General features: G+C 48.8%; 8 protein-coding genes across 8 annotated transcripts; 3 read left to right on the top strand and 5 right to left on the bottom strand.

Moving 5' to 3' along the window:
* Nucleotides 1–371: 371 nt before the first annotated feature.
* N7511_000374 (aromatic alcohol reductase) lies at nt 372–1,655 on the bottom strand (the record flags this gene model as incomplete). The annotated part of the gene is made up of 4 exons (XM_057122799.1): nt 372–749; nt 818–1,144; nt 1,206–1,490; nt 1,569–1,655. 4 exons carry the CDS (start codon nt 1,653–1,655, stop codon nt 372–374), a joined length of 1,077 nt encoding a protein of 358 aa, XP_056988532.1.
* A 2,468-nt stretch (nt 1,656–4,123) lies between these two features.
* Nucleotides 4,124–5,191, bottom strand: N7511_000375 (uncharacterized protein; the record flags this gene model as incomplete). The annotated part of the gene is made up of 1 exon (XM_057122800.1): nt 4,124–5,191. One exon carries the CDS (start codon nt 5,189–5,191, stop codon nt 4,124–4,126), a length of 1,068 nt encoding a protein of 355 aa, XP_056988533.1.
* Nucleotides 5,192–5,949: 758 nt separating this feature from the next.
* On the top strand, nt 5,950–6,597 carry N7511_000376 (uncharacterized protein; the record flags this gene model as incomplete). The annotated part of the gene is made up of 1 exon (XM_057122801.1): nt 5,950–6,597. One exon carries the CDS (start codon nt 5,950–5,952, stop codon nt 6,595–6,597), a length of 648 nt encoding a protein of 215 aa, XP_056988534.1.
* An 823-nt stretch (nt 6,598–7,420) lies between these two features.
* N7511_000377 (putative carbonyl reductase) lies at nt 7,421–8,420 on the bottom strand (the record flags this gene model as incomplete). Its single annotated transcript, XM_057122802.1, has 3 exons — nt 7,421–7,668; nt 7,717–8,100; nt 8,168–8,420. The coding sequence occupies 3 exons, from the start codon at nt 8,418–8,420 to the stop codon at nt 7,421–7,423; spliced, it is 885 nt and encodes a 294-aa protein (XP_056988535.1).
* Nucleotides 8,421–9,870: 1,450 nt separating this feature from the next.
* Nucleotides 9,871–12,798, top strand: N7511_000378 (uncharacterized protein; the record flags this gene model as incomplete). The annotated part of the gene is made up of 1 exon (XM_057122803.1): nt 9,871–12,798. One exon carries the CDS (start codon nt 9,871–9,873, stop codon nt 12,796–12,798), a length of 2,928 nt encoding a protein of 975 aa, XP_056988536.1.
* A 388-nt stretch (nt 12,799–13,186) lies between these two features.
* On the bottom strand, nt 13,187–14,150 carry N7511_000379 (Voldacs domain-containing protein; the record flags this gene model as incomplete). The annotated part of the gene is made up of 2 exons (XM_057122804.1): nt 13,187–13,805; nt 13,888–14,150. 2 exons carry the CDS (start codon nt 14,148–14,150, stop codon nt 13,187–13,189), a joined length of 882 nt encoding a protein of 293 aa, XP_056988537.1.
* A 1,077-nt stretch (nt 14,151–15,227) lies between these two features.
* Nucleotides 15,228–15,815, bottom strand: N7511_000380 (uncharacterized protein; the record flags this gene model as incomplete). The annotated part of the gene is made up of 2 exons (XM_057122805.1): nt 15,228–15,751; nt 15,800–15,815. The coding sequence occupies 2 exons, from the start codon at nt 15,813–15,815 to the stop codon at nt 15,228–15,230; spliced, it is 540 nt and encodes a 179-aa protein (XP_056988538.1).
* Nucleotides 15,816–18,804: 2,989 nt separating this feature from the next.
* On the top strand, nt 18,805–19,172 carry N7511_000381 (uncharacterized protein; the record flags this gene model as incomplete). Its single annotated transcript, XM_057122806.1, has 2 exons — nt 18,805–18,925; nt 18,985–19,172. 2 exons carry the CDS (start codon nt 18,805–18,807, stop codon nt 19,170–19,172), a joined length of 309 nt encoding a protein of 102 aa, XP_056988539.1.
* Between the last annotated feature and the right edge of the window lie 6 nt (nt 19,173–19,178).

A 19,178-nucleotide genomic window follows, 5' to 3' on the forward strand; every position in this document is an offset into this window, starting at 1 on the left:
GTCCATCGAGACCACTGAATAGCATATGAAACAAATAAAAGGAATTCCCAGGCATTCCAGCAATTCTAATTGCCGTCAGCCCATCGCACCAAAAAAAAAAGAAAAGGTGGCATCTATAGTCCAAAAGCCACAAAATCACGAACGCCCAAAATTGTCACCCAAAAAGCACCAGTCAGGCGGCATACTGAATTTCCATGTCCCCCGCGGGGGCCAGAGGGGAAGCAGAGATATCATAAAGTCTTTGTCAAATTACCAGATGGAAGACGGTTCTCGGGAACGGCGTTGTCTGAGACGGTCGCTTCCCCGAAGAGGTGAAGGGAGTGGAGGTTTACGTCGAAACACGTGGAGGGGAGAGGTTGTTAATCGTCAATTCATCGCGACATGAGCGAGTCACTGGATTCGGTCCTGGGGAAGATGCGCGTGTAAAGGGAATCGCTGGACTCGGTACGGGGGAAGTGCCGTTGGTGCTTGCGGGAGATCACACGGTCGGTGTAGACACCCTTAGCCGCGCCGCGGATGACCTGCTCAAGATACTCGCAGAAGTCTGTGGGCTGGAACTCCGGGTACAGATCCTGTGTCGTGTGGTAGCCAAGGTACTTGGCGTATTCGGGGTTGTTGTCACCGCGGATTCCCCACGAAAGCTGATATTCGGCCAAGTACCGCGGGATGAACTTGATCGGGTCGAATGGGTAGGTTTCACTGGCCTGTCGGGCGGCCACGACTCTGCTGATAATGGTCTCCTCGGGCACCTGTACGTCGGAAAGGACATGGTCAGTAACTTGCTGCATTCCGGGCCGATAAGGTCTGTGCGACATACGTAGTTCCGATCAATCTTCTCCTCACTGAGCTGCTCCATGAGTTCGTAGATCTTGTTTTGTGTGGAAACCAAGTTGTAGGCAAGGATCTTCTTGTTCAAGGTGCGGGGGTCGGAGATGATCATAGCCATGTAGCGACCGATATCGCGCAAGTCGGTCAGAGCTGTGGGCATATTTCCGTCGCCGATAATCTCATCGTTTCCAGATGTCATGGCGTAATCGACCCGGCCGGAGGGGAGACGGGGGTAGGCCAACTGGTACCACCAGCCGACATCGACGATGGTGTAGGGAACCCAAAGCTGGCGAATCTGGTTGTACACAATTTCTTTCTGTAACGCAATATCTGGTCAGCCCACTGGATCTGTAAGTACCACGCCACAGCACTCATACCTCGTCACGCAACCACATGACACCACCTGGTGGGCAGACAGTGATGAAACCGCAAGGCACAAATCGCTTGACACCGGTCTTCTTGGCAGCTTTGGCGAGAGGAATCTGGTCCTGTTGTTCGGCGGGACCGACGCAGCTGATGACCACATCGATTCCAGCCAGAGCTTCGATGAGCTCCTCCTCGGGGGCCTTCAAATCGCATTTCCGAATCTGAATACCCCGATCCTCGAGACGTGTGATGGCAGGCTTCTGGGCCGAGATAGGACGGACAAGAGCGAAGACCTCCTAAAAAGAGCGAATCAAACCGAGATCATTAGCCTGGGTAATCAATTGATGGGGGGGAGGGGAGGGTGGGTTGCGTACAAAGTCACCGGTGTCCATCAAACCGTTGGCAATAGAGCCTCCGGTTTCACCCGCTGCGCCAACGAGCAAAACGTTGGTCTTCGACATGGTAAATAATAGATAAAGAGATGAAGGGGAGGGGGAGTAGCTTTAGGAGGGGAGGGGTGGGAAAGGTGAAAGAATAGAAAGGGATTGGGTAACAGGTTTAGGACCTGACAACGTTATAAATTCCCAAGGCTAACCCACTTTCCCTCCAGTGGGTCGGTGGATGTTCGTTCCCCTCAAAACGAGGGGATGATTTTTCCCATGATGTCAGGCTACTGGCATTTTGTACATATCTCGATCTGTCGGATATGCTGCTTGCTGTCTACTATGGAATAGATGGAATACAACAGAAAATTGGCTCTGACTCTGACTTCTGTTCTCGTTTTCTTCGACCTTAGGGTATACGGGACCGGGTTCGGGATGGGTTACGTCACTTCACGGCTTCCCGGGCTTGGATAATGATGATGTTTGCGGCTAACATAGATACATATCAGAAAAGAGTCAATAGTCGCTCCGAGAGTGTCAACTGATTCAATCTTCTCAAGTCAACCCAGTACAGCACGCTTGTCACTTGCAGAATCTCCCACGTCACAGATCTCGCCAGGTTTCAGAGTGGCTGAGTCATCTGGTGGCGCTGACCGAAAGATGGAGAGCCACAGCCAATCAGAACCGATCACAGCCTGGCTAGTTGCCTACGAGGACGATAGTAAGCAATAGCACGGTTCTCTAAAATTGCTTGTGATCACAATAAGGCCAAAATCCTGGTCAGGAGGAAAGGATAATAAGTAATAGGGGGCGCCACAGCCGCGGGAGATCTGTGCCGTTATTCTGCAAATCCGGTGCCCTCTGCTAACACCCTCAACTCTCTCTCTCTCTCTCTCTTGCTCGGTTCTGAACTTTGGGTAGCCTCTCGGTGGGGTAGGATCGAGTGTCTCGCTTTGGGTTCTGTTCTTGATTTGGTAGGTGAGGGTGGCGATCTCGGGGTCTTCGCGGGGAATGCATAAGAAGGCCCAAGCCAAAGTGATGGTGAAAGGATCACCAGCTAGAAAGATCTGCGGGGGACATGAAGCTGGGGAAAAGTGAATTGGATACATGTGATGCAAAGTGAATTCGTGATAGCTTCGCATTAGGTTTCCGCCAGTCCAATAATCGTGGGAAGAGGTGAAGCCCAACTTGGGCTCAGACTGCTTCCATCCCAGCTGCATAGTCCAGCCTTGACTGCGCCTTGACATCTGACTGTATTGACAAGGCAAAAGTCCTAGGATACCTGATTTCGGTTCGGTCGTCTATTGGTGTGGTTTCCTGCGCCTTGGATATGAATATCAGGGGGCAACATGCGAAACACAATGTGATCCGCCAACTATGTGGTCATGAATTATTACTCATAGATTGTATGGCGTTCTCTGATTTCTCATCGATAGGGGTATAAACCTGGAAGTTGTAATTCATCCTAACGGATTTCATCTTTGTTACACCAACCCTAGCTTCGGTATCATCCACACTCTGCACGCTCATCTTCAAACGGAAAAGGTCAAGCACGCACCCAGAGGATGTAATAATGCCTGCATAACTTATTGAAAGTACTACTTACTGTACATGTACTGTAAGCTGAAGTAAGGGGCGGGTGCATTCTCCTTGTAGGGATCAAGAACGCGGGATGTCCCGTGCTGTATAACATCATAAATGCCGCACTCTTTCTGTTCCTAGTACCAACCCATATATTCCCTTCCTGATGCATTTGATTGAAACTACTCTCACATGTTAGAAAAGTACCTGCATCGTTCCTGGCATGCCTACGCACAGAGCCATAGGCCTCTCTCTCTATTCTGTGTGCTAGCAATGAATACGGGTAAGGTGTGGTCAAGTCAAAGTGTAGGAGCGTATCAGTATAAGCCTCCTGCTCCCCTCTATAAGATTGAGCTCTGATCGTACTAGTAGCTGTCGAATTTACTCAATGCCACTTATTTGCCGCAGTCTGCACAATTTGTTAGAGCTAGAGCTTGCAAAGATAACCAAGAATCATTATGCAAACAAGTCCAACAGTACTACAAGAGTTTCGGTGTTTGATTTAAGATTCTCCTGTATATATGAATATACGAGAAACCTAGGCTCCGTCAGACAACCATGTCAAACCTCATAGACCAGCCTTTCGATAATTCTAGTCTTCAACCCCAAGGGTTCAGATACGAGGCACCTATATCGTCGATCATCTAGAAAAGAAAAATGATGAATTATGAGAAGCTCGTTCTTGTATCTTTACAATGAGTTGAGTCTTCTGCACACTTATACAATCAATAGTCTGATTTCATGCTAGAACCCGCAACAAGGTCATCATCATCGTGCCCACCAGTTGGGCGGTCATTTCAGACGGACATTATGGTCTTATTATAGATGTCTTCTGAACATGAATACTAGTAAAAGTCAAAATATGATATAGAGAAACCGAGTTGCAGGCTTGGATAACTTAATATAGACTTGCTCACGCTAGAGGGTATGTGCAACGAAAAGATTCCAAACAGAGAAATTGTACATTATTGCGGGTTTATAAAGAAATCCGGGTCATCCTCAGAAAAGCATTCACTCATCTCACTTGCCGGAGAACTAAAAGAATCCCCCAGCATACTGAGGTAGCGTCTAGCCTCGTACTGAAGCTGTTGACGAACGCGTGAGGTATCTTTGGCAACATCGATAGTTCGTAGAAGGCGCGGACCCAAATAAAATCGGAATGTCTGGATGTCCGCATCAGTATTGATCTTTCGGCGCCTCTGCATTCCCCTCAATTTCTGGATATAGGCCCAACGTGCTCTCGCGGTCGCGACCTGCTTTTCTCGCTCCAGTCCTCTCTCTTCCCAGAACTCAGTTTGCTGCTCGAAGCCGTGGTTGTAGTCATTGACCCATCCATCTCGCCATTTCAGACCTTTTGCCTTCATCTCTTGTTTCAATTCTCCATTGGCTGCTGCGATTGACCATTGGAAGCTTTGCATTTGTCGGAGATCGTCTTCGTCGCGGCATAGGGTTAAGCAGCTTCGGTGACGCAAATAATGTTGCTGAATGTGGTAGTCCATTTGATAGTGGGCGAGGCGGACAACCTCGTCTTCATCAAGGTGACCAATTTTCTTCTCATTTAGTTTGGCGCCTTTCTTGTTATATCTTCCAATGATGAGTTCAAGCTTCTTGTAGTAGCGCTGTCGTAAAGACAACGAAATATCATCCCAGAAAGTTGGGATCTCTTCGGATGGAGGTTCAGTACTCAACGGGCAGACACGGATATCCTCGCTCCTCGTCACCTTGTTGATGAAATGATACGGATAGCTGGATGTATGGTATGTCTTTAATACTTTCTCATCTATCAACATCATTGAGTGTGAGACATTGTCGGCGTATTCGCAGCCTGGGCAGTCAAGTGCTTCTTGTAGAGCTGCAAGCTGTGGGGAACTATTTCCTTGGATAGGCTCTTGGCGGTTCTTTCGTGAACGTAAGCGAGATTTGGATTTGGAAAGGTCTGCTCTAATGATCTTCCACTGGAACGACGGCGAGTTCTGGTCCTTGGCTCTTGTTGACTTGGACGATGGGCTCTTTTTGGATTGACGTGGGGCCATGCTGTATTTGGATCAGAAGATAGACAGACTTGATACAGTTGGAATGAAGTTGGAGTCAAATTAGAGTATGCTGTGCAAAATGGAACTAGAAGTGCAGATGCGGATTCATTTATCTGTTGGTCAAGCACGTTGTATGGGATTGTTCAACAAAACAACAAAGAGTGTCAGGTTGTTTCAGATATCAAAGATATAAAAAAAGAACAAGCAGGAATTTTTAGATTGACTTATTTCAAGTTGAACAAAGAGGACGGAAGCATTCTCGGTTTATCAATGAATAAATGCCCGTGATATCCTCTCATTTGGTATGATATGGCATTCATTTATGTCTACAGGCAGGCGTAAACCCATCTGCCTCCAATTATCCTTGGTGAAGCACTTAGCTTAGGTTTGTTGCGTATATACTAACCCTAGGAAGCAGCTCTAACTGCTATAAGCAGACATTCCAATCTTGGAAGGCTGGAATCCTACCTTAACCTTGGAAGGTATCCTCGTCTGATGACTAAATCTTGAAAGGGCTGCCAGCCATTTCACCAGTGACGTAACCCTTAAGATTCCCAAATAGGAAAGCACCACCTAGCGAGGAAATGAGGCACGTGTCCAGGCCATGCTGTGAAAAGTGTCGCCTACTGGACTGTCACGCACGTGCTCAAAGTCATGATTGTTTACTTTTACGACGCTTTCCATTCTCTTGTGTCTCTTCACCTTCGCAACATCGACGGTGACTTTCTCCGAAACAGCTTCGAAACCATCCATACATCATGTCAGCCCTACTTCATACGTCTACCATGGTCGAGATCTTGCCGTTCATCAGCATCGCAGTCTTGTGTCTCTGCACCATTGGCTTCATTGGGATCTGGATCATAAACGCTCGAGACATCGCTCAGAGTGACGCTCCCGTTTACCAGGATACTCGTCAACTCATGAGCTACAGATGGCCTGCCTTTGACAACCATGTGCTTATTCCCTGGGCTCCATCAGCGTCTTTCTATGACTTTCTTACCGGAAGGCTCGATTCCCACAATTTCAACATTCCACTGGCCACACCTCTGATGATACACTCTCCATCCTTGCCAATGTATCATTTTTCACAGTCAGATATGTACGCTGCACAACGCACCGAGTCATTGCGCCGGGCACACGGCCCTGCTCCGAACTACGTTCAATCCTTTTCTCGCAACTTCCAGTCCGAGGAACGCCCCATCACCACGCAGATTGAAGATATCAGCATGCCACTCTACCATGTCATTCCGGTTGACATCAATATCCCGATTGAAGACGGAACCATCTCGGTTAAGGAAATCATCATCCCGGTTGAGGACAGTATCATTCTGGTTGAGGAGATCATCGTCCCGGATGAGATTCATCCAACGTGGAATCCTGCCACTGGCATTTTCCGCTGGCCATAAGGGCTGCAATTAATTCCTTCGATAAGCCCATTGAAAGGTTCGCCGAGTTGGATTTCATGTTTCTTGGTTCGCATCGTGCACACCTTGAACAATGATGATCTCTGACGATGTAACTTTGTACCCCGACATACCACAATGGACTTTGCAAGTTCGGTCAAATGTTGGTGCTTGAACCAATTGTATTGTTATGCTCTGTATCTGGTCCGGGAGAGTAAGGTGTGAGGGACCGCTATGGATACCTGTTGAATGAGGGCTAACGCCTATGGATGGTCGATTTTCCGGAGCTTTGATGTATGTAAAGATTATTAAAATCGACATCCAACCTCCATTTATTTGATCGTTCCTCTTCATGCATGACCAACCAATAGAGATATGTCTCATATTGCACCCCCTTGATGTAGAAGGCGTCAATTCAAAGCAGTTATTGGCCCGGTTGATCGAGACTGGAGCGCCACGCATGGGTTTTGGCAGGGATTAGTGGCTCAGACTCTCGGGAATCGCGCACATGCTGAAAATTGATGTGCGCTTCCTAAAGGTTCTGGGGAGAAATTACTTCCTCATTGAGGGGTAAAAACTGCAGGCCAAGATCGTGAGAGGGGATTTATCTTCAACTACATTATATTGTTCACGTTTGTATGATTGTGTTGGGTTTGCACAAGATTTGATTCAGAACTAGCCCGTCTGGCTTTTCTTTATCGTTCCGATCGTCTATTGTCTCATGTAGAAGATCAAAGAAATTCATCCACACTGTGCCTGAAGATGCCCACAGTCAAAAATAGAGATCTAGCTTCTGATTCGAAATTATCTCAAATATTTCAAGTACTCATGGCGCACAGTAGCCACCGTCGACAATCAGATCGGCACCAGTGGTGTATGTCGAGGCATCGGAGGCCAGGTAGAGGTATGCACCCTTCAGCTCATGGGCCTGACCTTCACGGCCCATGGGAATCTTGTCACGCCAAATGTTCTTGGTGTCTTCAGGTACGAAGCTCGAAATCTCGGTGGCGATATAGCCCGGGGAAATGGTGTTGGCACGAGCGAAGCGTACCCACTCAACCGAGAGAGACTTGCCTGTGGGATGTTAGAGAATCAACTGGCTTGATGAGAACAGCAACTTACAAAGGTGAATGACACCAGTTTTGGCCGCGTTGTAGGCGGCTTGCATCTGAGGAAAGTTGACAATGTGACCGGACATGGAGGCTGTGGCGACGAAGCTACCGTAGGTGAAATTGGTGAGCTTGTTGCCATTGGCATCAGTGCCCTCTTCCTTCTGACGGCGCCAGTGGTCCGCTGCGTATTTGGCACAGTAGAATGTACCGTCCAGATCGATGGCGACTACATCCCGGTAGTGCTCGAGGGGACCGTCGACCATCGGACCTTGGGTCCAAGGAACGCCGGCATTAGCGATAAAGACATCAAGGCGGCCATTGAAGTCCTTGACGACCTCATTGATTGTTTTCTCGACGGCCTTCGCATCCGTGACCTCGACTTGGTACGCCTTGGCTGTAGGGGAGACACGGTTAGTGTTGATAAGGAATGTGACCACACCCAGGGCTAGGCTATTGCGTACTCTGAACACCATACTGCTGGGCAATCTCGGAAGCACGCTCAGGGCACTTTGTGTTGCTCTTATACCACAGAGCCACATTTGCACCGGCCTCTGCTAGACCCTGAGCGACAGCCAACCCGATACCAGCACCAGCACCAGTGACAATGGCGGTCTTGCCCTTGAGGGAGAACATGCTCATGAGACTAGGGTGCTCAGGAGCCAGGGTATTATTGTGGACAAAGAGTCCATTCTTAGTAATGGGAGTGGCAGCCATGACGATCAGATAGAACAGGAAATGAGAACAAAAAGCAGCCAAAGAGCAAGCTCCAGACCGAGGGGAGATTCTCTTAAATACCTCGCTTCAGTAGGCAGGACTGATAGACGGTGAGAGATGCGCTGGCGGGGGAAACCGGACTAGGCCATAGAGCTGTTTTGCCTGTGAAACTGACGCTATGTGCCCCAGAATAGCCTGGGGGTGGGTCGAGGGCCGATCTGATATATCACATCTTGCCGCAGCTCACGGCATGGGAGACCAACGGTAACCAGTGGAGATTTACAGGATTTGTTCTCAGTAGAAAGGCATGCATTGTCTAATAGTGGCCCTTCCAAGCTAAGCGGTGAGGGTTGGGAACAAGAAGAGTTGTGAGGTGTGTTGGGAAGGGTTGAGTTGGGTTGAAGACTGTGAGTTGAGTCTGGGGAAGATGCGAGGATCAGCTCCCCACAAAACCAAGGCCCACATGGTGAAGGGTTTCTTCACGAGAACTGCAAACTCATGCCTGGTAGGAGAAATCGGACACTCCCTTCGAGAGCTTCGCAAAAGAAAAAAAAAAACTAACGTGAATACATCATGACGCTGTGAACTGATCCATCACCCCTTGTTATATCGCACTATGGGAGGCCAGGGATGCCGAGATCCCAACGTGGCCCCGAACAGACACCACATCCTATGTCCCGACACCAGGGCGCGATGCGACAGTCAAGTTGGACTTTAAACAATTAAAGGAAGGCTGGGGTTTTTGAGTGTCGCAATTCGGCGTTAGTGGCATCCAATCGGGTTGAAAGTATGCGCCCTCGTTGAAGCCACAACTATACGGAACAGACATTCATCACGGTTCACGATTGCACGTTTCAAGCATCAGTCTCTACAGACTCAATCAATTTCCAGTAGCTCCCAAAACACTATTCGTTCAGGAAGAATTGAATCGATTCAGTCGTTGTCCAGGGCGCACACTGACTTGTTGATCGCAATAACATCGGGTATAAACCGGTGCCGACTAGAGCATTCAACGATCATTCCATCCTCATTAAATTGGCTCTCTGACGTGCCAATGGCTCTTTTCAGCCATCCTATTCGTGGAAGATGCCCTGCTCGAACCCAAGTGGAAGGGGGTAGTGTGGCAGCCAGCATTCCTGACACACGGGTGATGATGAAGCAGCATTCTTTGGTGGACATCATTGTTCCCATAACAAATGAAGGCGTTTGAGAGGAATGCCAGAAATGCTGCACCTGATTCATTCCTGCTGCTACGACAGGGCTTGTTGTGAGCCGGATGAATATTCCTGTTCTGTCAAGCTTCACTCTTGCCGTTCGATAGAGGAAACATATTGAACGGTTGCTGTGCATGAACCACTCATTTTCTGGATGAGGGATTGAGCTGATACTCTCTGCTCAGTGCATTCACTTTGTCTTGGAATCAGCCCGGTGACGCGCCAGGGAGGTGACCATGCTGGGGCTGAGTGCTGTCGTCGCCATCGCCGCGTCTGGTGCGGCCATCTTCGTCGTTATCTCGGTGGTCAGTATAGTTGTCTGGGTCAGATATCGCAAAGAACGCCATGCATTGGCGCTGCTCGGTTTTAAACAGGGGAGACATACGAAGGGATTACAGTCGTTCCCAGTGGATACTATGACAGAGTTGAGTCAGGCGGAGGGAAGTGTTCTGAGGACTCACGGTCAGCTTCCATATGGGAAACCAAGTGAATGGGGGCAATTGACCTCCAGAGAAAATTTACTGCGACCGAAGAACAGCTCTGAATCGTCCTTCCCTCTGACCGAGAAAGCTCGTTCCCTCCGCCACTCCTTGTCTCGTTCTCGGTCGAAACGCCTTTCAAAGTCTTCACATAAACGAATGAGTTCTTTGGCTACTCTGGATGAAACAAGTAATATTCCCAGTCCTCCTCCAAAAGCGTCGATTTCTAAGGAAGATGTTCCCCTCTCGGCTGTTGAGGGAATTCTTGAGCTTCCAGCAGAGAGAACGCCTAGGCAAACACCAGATCCAAACGAGGACGACACGGGATTTCATCTTGGGATGCGGCCAGTATCTCCTGGGTGGGCGTTTCCATGGCCAAAGGAAAGATCAGGGCTCTTCCCTGTGATGGAAGATCACAATTCTCCTCAGGGCTTCGATCCACCATCTATGGTCTTCGATGAATCTCCTCAGCGCTTACGAGGTGGAAGTATCACCAGTCAAACGGCTGGTATGGTACCACGTCAATCTATCCCTCCGCCACCAGCAGCAGCATATCCCCCAGACAGATTTAGTTACGCTCGCAATGATTCCATCTCGCGTATGTCTTCTATGAGTCTGGATACCACAAACAGCTCAATCTTGGACGACGGCAGAAATGGACCCAGGTCGGCCGATACTGATTTGACCTCGCCAATCTTCCCATCAGACGGCACATTCTTCCCCTTCAGTGCAGCTGACGTTGGAGTCAAGGATGGCCGTCGGAGCTTTGTTGCAACAAACACTTCGATTCCCCCAATGCGCAATTTCCCTGTGCGCTCTTCTTCGACCAGTGAAAGTCGCCACAAAACTGCGTCCATCTCACCCCGGCGCAGCATGACAACCATTCGGTATTCCAATGTATCTGGTAGTCAATTTAGTGGAGCTCCTCGTCGAACTGATTCACGCTCGTCGGTCAACCCTCCATCGAGACATGCATCCCTTCGATATGCTGGAGCACCTCGTCGAACTGACTCTCTCTCGTCGTCCAACCCTCCGTCGAGACATGCATCCCTTCGATATGCTGGAGCACCTCGTCGAACTGACTCTCTCTCGTCGTCCAACCCTCCGTCGAGACATGCATCCCTTCGATATGCTGGAGCTCCTCGTCGAACTGACTCTCTCACGTCGTCCAACCCTCCGTCGAGACATGCATCCCTGAGATCCGGGACACCAGTTGGCAACTCAGGTTATCGCAACTCCTCAAACAGCTGGCGTTTTTCCGGCTCGCAGATGTCTTTCGTGCCACACTTCAGCCAGTTCCAAAACAATCCTGTCTATGAGCAAGAGCAAATGAACAACGACCCCTTTTACGTTGGCTCACCTGGTGGCGGGACTTTGTTCCACCCTGTTGGATCGCCGAGTAATTCAACCAAGAGCCACCAGCCACCGAGCCCAAGGCAACGCTCGAGTCACTCTCTCAAGTCTCCTCTTCCATCAGCACTGAAGGGAGGAAACTCCCAACGCAAGGGTCACCGCCGTCAAAACTGTGTCCGAATTTCAATCCACCCGCCGTTGACATTTGGTTCTTCGACATTCGCTTCCACACTGGAAGAAGAGCCAGAGGATTTTGATAACATGGAGGAGCTGGATCTCCGCGAAAGTACGATGAATAGCCCGGCTAAGCCTTTGCCCTCATTGCCACCATCCTCAATGTCGTCGCCGGTTGGTTCCCGACGCAGCAAGTACGGTAGCAGACGAGGCAAGCCAACACTTGGCTCACTTGGGCCTTTAGCCGAGGAGCCTCAGCTTTCAACTATCAACGCCAAAGTCGACCACAGTCTCGACAACAAAACAAAAAACGACCCATTCTTATCCACTGGAAAGAAGCACCTGGGCCGAAATGACCACTCTCTTCCCGATCTCTTCACCTCTATCCCTCCTTCCGACGGCACCTGCCTATCTCACACCCCCTCGCCTGAACGTGTACCTCCAGTTTGGGAAGTACCCGATGTCCCATCTCCATCTTACGAAAGCTCATCTCCAGGCACTGGCAGCCCTCGACGCTCCGGAGTCAAGGGACCACGCCATCAGCCCCAGTCTCGAGGTACAGCAACCCGCAGCCAATCTGCGCGTGTATCGCGGTCATTCGACCAGATAGAATCAAGTCCCCTTGGATCCCCGAGTCGTCTCCCTCTCGTTATGAGTATCACCGGTACAGAAGGCAGCGACTGGCGCCGTTCCACAGACTCCATTCAGCGCACACGAACCGACGCAGCAGACCGTACCTACCGCCGAAACCGTGACTCAATGGGCAGCATGGAGGGCGGTCTTGGGCCAATCGGTGCTTCTTCGCCAATATATAACACGCGCCGGTCATCAGTAGTCAAAGATCGTGTTCATATTTTCGAAGACGTCAACCGTACCCAGTCCAGGTATAAATCGCCGTCCAAATCGACTGGTGTTCAACCGATTGGAACTCTCACTACCCCTGAATCCTCTCCTACTCGGGCTAAGAACAGCACTCCCCGTTCTATGCCCAGCTATCAACAATATAATCCGTCTGGTCCTCCTGGTCAACATGCAACCCCTCCTCCTGCTTCCGCTCGACGGGGTATGAGTACTCCCATCGGCAAGGGTCTTGGTCTTAAAATTGGAACTACTACCCCAGGCAGTCTATATGATGGTGACGGGTTCTTGCGTGAATAAGTCTATATTTTTGGAGTTTGGAGTCGGGCAGCGAGCTTTCATTTTTATGGGAATGTGTGGGTGTGATGTTGGGTGAAAAGCCTCAGCGTTCTTTTTCTGCTTCCTTCTTTTTGTCTTGTTGACTATTTTGCTTCTTCCCTTTTCTTCTCTTCTCTTCTCTTTCATTTGTTTGCTTCTTATCTCGGCGATACTCCCCCTTTTCTTCTATGTTTATGTGTGATGTGTGTTTGATATCCAAGGTCTAAGTAATTGTTGGAAGTAGAAATTTAATCAATTATCCATAATACTGGACAAGACTTAGCACAATTGCATATACACACGTAGTCGGCCTCTAGCATATCCATCCTAAATCTTGTCTGTATGACCTCTGACCTCTCCAAGTGGATATTTACTCGGTCCTCCTCCACTTCGCCTCATCATCCTCACCTTCCCCATTTTCATCAACGCCATTCTCCTCATCTCTAGCCCTCACAGTCCCAGCTCCAGGCCCAAGCGGGAAAGAAGGCGGCTCACCACCAGCAATCCAATTCCCATCCTCGTCAAAGAACTCCCCCATATTTTCAGCAGTGATCCACCCAGAGCTCCCATCAACAGGAGGCGGCAAATTCCCACCCCCAAGCTGAACAACACCATCCGCATCCTCCGCCGAGAACCACTTATTGCCCTCGTCATCATCTTCCTCGTCACCAGGCTCAACAGGATCAGGGTGCAGATTCGAGCAGGCAGAGACGGAGTTGTAGAAGATCTGGGTGGGCGTCTCAGTCTCACCGGATCCATCACTCGCCTCTTGTGTTGGTGCATCGGCCGGCAGGACAATTGTCATTGTAATGCATTCTTCCACGTCATCTGCGGAGGGTGCGTTGGGTGTTGCGATTTGCATGTACAGGCCTTGGACTTCTGGGGAATCGGTGCCGGGTACGCGTAGGCGTTGGAGGGCGTGCAGGGAGATAGAGGGGTAGGGAATTGAGACACCTGCTGAAGCGGTGGGTGAGAAAAGGATGAGTTTGCTATAATTGAATTGTTAGTTCAGGGTTTCGGGGCTTAGTTTTGCGCTGGAAAGAATGAAATCCTTGGAGTAAGAGCACTCACTCTGATGTCACCCAGGTCTCGATGCCCTCAATGGCGACTTCTTTCTCGTCATCTTGTTCGCTGGATGCGGCAGCACTCTGGCCGCTCAGAGCGCTCAGTGCTGGGGTGGCAGCCAGCTCGCGCTCGAGGATGACAATCTTGCATCGCTCGCTGTGGTAGTGAAGTACTGGTGGCCCTTCGTAGAAGGAGCTTGGCGTGCGCGATTGATGTTCGGCGAGCGGCACGAAAGCGGAAGCTTCGGGAGCGTTGCGTAGGACCTCCATTTTGTTGAAGGGGTAGTTGTGTAGATGTGGGATGTGGTATTCGCGGTGCTGAAGAAGTGGTGGTTGCGAAAGCTTCGGCGAGGAGCTTTTCCGTTTGGTTGCGGTTTATGGGTGGGTTTCCCCCGCGATAAGCTTGAGCTATAACGTTAAGCGGCGATAAGCGACCATTTTCGAACTGGATGTATGGCGTTGGACATTATAATTGTACATAATGTCATCACAGTGCTGGAGTTTCATGGATTGTCATCATGGCACATTTTGATTCCCGTTGGCAGAGGTACGAAATGGATATTGATGTAGGTTATATATAAAACAGAGCTTCATTGTAAAAGGTAAAAATATACATGAGTTAGGCCACAAAAATCCAAGTACTTTGACATTGAAATGAAGGAAACGATCTTAGGGAAAAGACTTTTAGTACACATGAGGTTTACTATATATTGATAAACCTCTAGACTTCATTAACTCGATTTCTTCCACTAACATTCATCCATCGTATAGATCATTTATTCATCATTCCCCACTAAGACATCATATTTTTCAACATAGTCTAGTTGCCACATAATCTAACATCAATTTGGTGCAACTAATTCAATATCCTCGGGATCATTGATCTGTTGCGTTGGTAGCTAATGTAGGGTTGCTGCATTCTTGGAGCTTTGTCCGAGGGGTGACCTCACATATTGGAGCTTATCCGCAACCCTGGCCATCCTCTAGTATCATGATATCAGTAACTTTGAATTGCACCAGTCGGTCCTCCAAGCTGGGTGTTGATATGATCCCAGAATCAGAGGCAAAGGCCAAGCCCGAAAATTCCCATTCAAATGTAGCGCCAGCGCAACCATAGGCCAGGAATCATGAAAACCCATATTATTTAACCTGCGAATTTCTTTCAAGGTTCAGAGACAGCCCAGTGCAGCGAAAACCCGACGCAAAAGTCCATGTATTTCATTTTCCAGACATGCTTCGGGAGACCTCGGTCAAAAAAAAAACGGAATAATGCAAGCCGAGGAATGTGTTCAAAGTACTCCACAGCGAGGAGGGATTGAAACAGCAATCTTGCAATACTACCCTGAATCATTTCACACCCAAGCCGCCAAACGCTCTATCCAGCTCCTCTCCCCCATCATGTGGCACCATGGTCGGCATCTGAGAAGACCCCTGGTCAGAGGTAGAGCTATCGAGCAGGCTCGGCTGAGCCTCACCTGGAATACCGAGGGAGGCACTGGCGCGACTAGGTTGAAGCAATTTCTCCTCGCGATCAAGCCACCCTGGTGCAACGCGTCTCTTCTCGGCCAATTCACGCTGCTGAATTGACTCCTTCCACGCTTTGATGGCTTCGTCGGCATCCGTGCGCGTCTTGTTTAGGTGTTGTTCAAGAGATTGACACGCGGCTAGAATGTCATCTGGGTGGGCTGCATGCTCGCCGCTAGAGGAGACGACATAGCGCGCTTGGCTATTGGGGTTACTTGGGTCGACGGTAACTGATGGTGGGAGGATTGAGGAGACGGATTTGTAGGTGTATGGGAGTGTGACGGAGGTGGGGAGGTTGATGAAGGGTGAGACGGTCAAAGGAACCTGGGCGAGGAGAGGGTGGGGACCTGTGTCTTGTTAGATATTGCGAGGTGTGCATTTTCATAGAGACTTACGGTAGGAGTCATACATACTGCCTAGTTGTCAAAATGGAAGTTGGAGATGCGGAGTAGCGGAGATGGCCCGGAGATTGTGCTCAGGTGGGGTGCAACGTAAGCAACGGGTTTCTCCAGAGCTCCAAGGCAACCCCAATAACCCTAAGTTCTTAGGCTCAACGTGCGGGTGAATATAAACGCCCAAATAACAGAGATAATCACGACTCTACAAAAATCCTCATCGTTGTGACGAAATTACTGAATTGAAACGGGTCCTGGCCAAAAGCCCCTACTATTTGGTGCGTTGATATGGAGGGGAAAGATCAACGCAGTGAACATATTGAGGATAGGTTGATATTCATGCTTTCGTTCTGCGCTTCTCGCCAGATTTCCTCAATTAAAGATTACGGAGTTAGACTGAGGAGATGATATTGTAATCAAGCTCTTCAATTTGCCTCAGTGGTAATGTGGAGGTGGAAGGAAAGCATGTGTTTTCAAGTATACGGCAGATCGTCAGCATATTCAGACATCCACTAGACTCACAGTCTCATTGCCAGTGCCTCTTTACTTTACTCACGGGAAAACACATACCTAGCGATGTTGAGTTGACCGAAAGCGTCGAAACATGCAAAAAAAAAAAAAAACAAAACAAAACAATTGGAATAAACAACTGTCAACGACCTGGTTTCTTCCCCAGGGCCGGCGATTGACTGGCGCTGTAATACAAGAGAACCAAGGCTTTGTACCGGTTTGGCCGATATTAAAGGCTCTTTTCTCATAGCGCCCATAATCTTTTCTGGCAAGATGCATCCAAAATGGCATGTTCGGTGATCTGATGATCCCCGCAGAATTGCCAACTGGTCAGTTTTAGCTCGGGAGCCCTTGTCAGTTACACAAAACGCTACCCCTTGTGTCGGGCTACAAACGATATCGGTACCCGATTAGTAAGAGGGTTAGATTAGATATTGCAAGTGGAGGTCCGAAAAGGCTGTGCCCTTTGCCTTCCGCAATTAATGCTTTAGTCCCACCAGTTCGGTGACAGGCAGCCAAACACCGAGGACTAACCTCTCCCAAAGCATGTTGCCCCATTTAGCCATGATAAGGTTACGCAAGAAGTAAATGGGCTGTGGAGGCATGATGAACGCAAGCTGTGGGCAATCTTCCAAATGTCACATATCGGCCGGGGCTCATTGCGGGGCATAGTTGTACAGGCGCTTGCAATACCATAGGAAAGTATCCTTGAAGCACTTGTGCCGCGATTTGATTTTGTTTGGTACTGTCGAATCAAAGCAAGGGTTTCGTCCCCGTGGAGGTATAGAGTGATATGCCTCGGTACGATACCTCACCGTCCAGGTGAAGGGTAGCTATCAGGCAGTAGATATCTTGCTTACGTCTAGGCTTGTAGATTGTGGATATTCTCGCGATTCATAGTTCTAATAGAAGAAATTTGCCCATACGAGATAGGATGGCTTTTCCGCGGGGGGGGGGGGGGGGGGGGGGGGGGGACGATATCGCAGTCGAAAAATCTACTCCAATATCTAAAAGTAGCTCTACATGATATTTCCGGTACGAGAAAAGTGAAAAACAAAACTGGCTCTAGGTCAATGTCCTTTCTCATATTGATACTAGCCCCATAGTCGAGGACAATTGGAATGAGAATATCCTTGGTGGATGTTCATGTTTATCGATTTCCCATTGAGTAACAGCCTTGTAGGTCGGTGTCTCGTGGTCCAAAAATTGAATATCGGCGTCAAATTTCACGATCAGTTCAGGCATTATGATTCTGGATGATTTTTGTCTGAGCTGCAACCTTTTCTAGAGGACTTCCGAGGTTTATTGAGTGAAGGTTGACATTTGCCGCATGATCGCGAGAACCTTTAACGATATTCAAGTGCTCGTCGCACATTGCTTATTGCTCGTAGCCAGATATAGTACGCTTTCTGAAGAGTCCGGAAATATCCCTGACTCCAGCTGAATTTGGATCAACCTTCAGTGTCAGTGAGTTCAAACCAACCTCTAACAACAGCGTGCATTCAAATGCAGCTTCACCTCTATCTCCGTCACATGAGCAAAACATTTGGTCTGGTGATTTGAGATCGGTGTTGTGAAGATATTTGATTAGAAGGGTATGCAAGCGGTGATTTGTTCTGATAGGCGCCCAGACATAGCATCCTTGATCTAGTTGCTGTTCCACTAGATCTTTAGTTCGATTATCCTAGTCTATACTACAGTTTCTTTACAATTTCGCTTAAGTATCGACGACTCCAAGGTGTTTCTTATTGCTTCAAGGGAGCGCGGGAGCCATTCCAATCATTCAATATCAGTATAACACAATACGAGGCTTAAAGCAACGTCTTGCCACTAAGCCAAGTTCAAGGATCTTTGCCGGTAAATCAGGCCATGAATTGCTGTCTGGGGATATCAGAAGGACGTCATGCTAAAATTATACCCCGCGCAACAAATTATTGAGTTCGAACGGGCTGTACGACGCCGAGATGTGTTGGCCCAATGGAGAAATATCCGGGTTGGTGTCACAGCCCTTACTATTGAGTGTATAGGCTCTTCTAGACATACCATTGTTAAGCTTACATTGAACCTAGTTCTCCTTTGGGCCCCATTAGAACAAAAGTGACGATCGTCTGTCGGCTAGTCGGTGTTTGGGTTGATTGAACTTTGTGTCTCTTTGGGAGCCATATGAAGGACCAGGCGTTAACCTTAAAAGGAGGGTTACTACCAGTTCATGCCAAGGTGAATCTCTTATCGAATCAATACCAGTTCGGGGGTGACATGAGACTTAACGTATCGTTCAATCCACTTCAATCTCCTGATTCTCAGGGGTATCTTTGGAATGGATACCGAAAGCCTAAACAAAAAGAAGATGAAGCTGGAGCCATCATGTTCATGAAGTGAGTTGAATCATATAAATAGGCCTGTTCTCGCCGAGAACAGCTATTCCTTCTTCTTCCCAGGACATTCTGCTATCAAAAACCATTCCAATCAATCCAAAAGCCTTTCAGTCCATCAATATGCTGTCCCAAATCACCATTGCCCTAAGCCTCGTCCTGGCCGGAGCGTCTGCTCAACAAGCAGCCAACTGCGCGTACCAGTCACTGAAGTGTGGCTCTGTGCTTCTTGCTGCTCCATTCTGTAAGCAATATTTGATATCACAGAAAGGCTAGATAGACTAACCAAAATAATATGAATAGCCTACACCGAGGCCCAGCTCACTGCTGCCGTCAACGACACCGCTTCCATCCCCGTATTGAGCAGTACCCAGATCTCCCAGACTCTCTTCCACTGCACCGACATCCTGGGTACCGTCACTGGAAATGCTTATTGCTTCGCTGGCTGTGATACGAAGCCTGGTGTCCGCAATGATCAATGTATCCTCTAAGTGTAA

This window comes from Penicillium nucicola (genome assembly GCF_028828085.1).
Source record: "Penicillium nucicola strain IBT 29836 chromosome Unknown utg000001l, whole genome shotgun sequence".
Lineage (NCBI taxonomy): Eukaryota > Fungi > Ascomycota > Eurotiomycetes > Eurotiales > Aspergillaceae > Penicillium > Penicillium nucicola.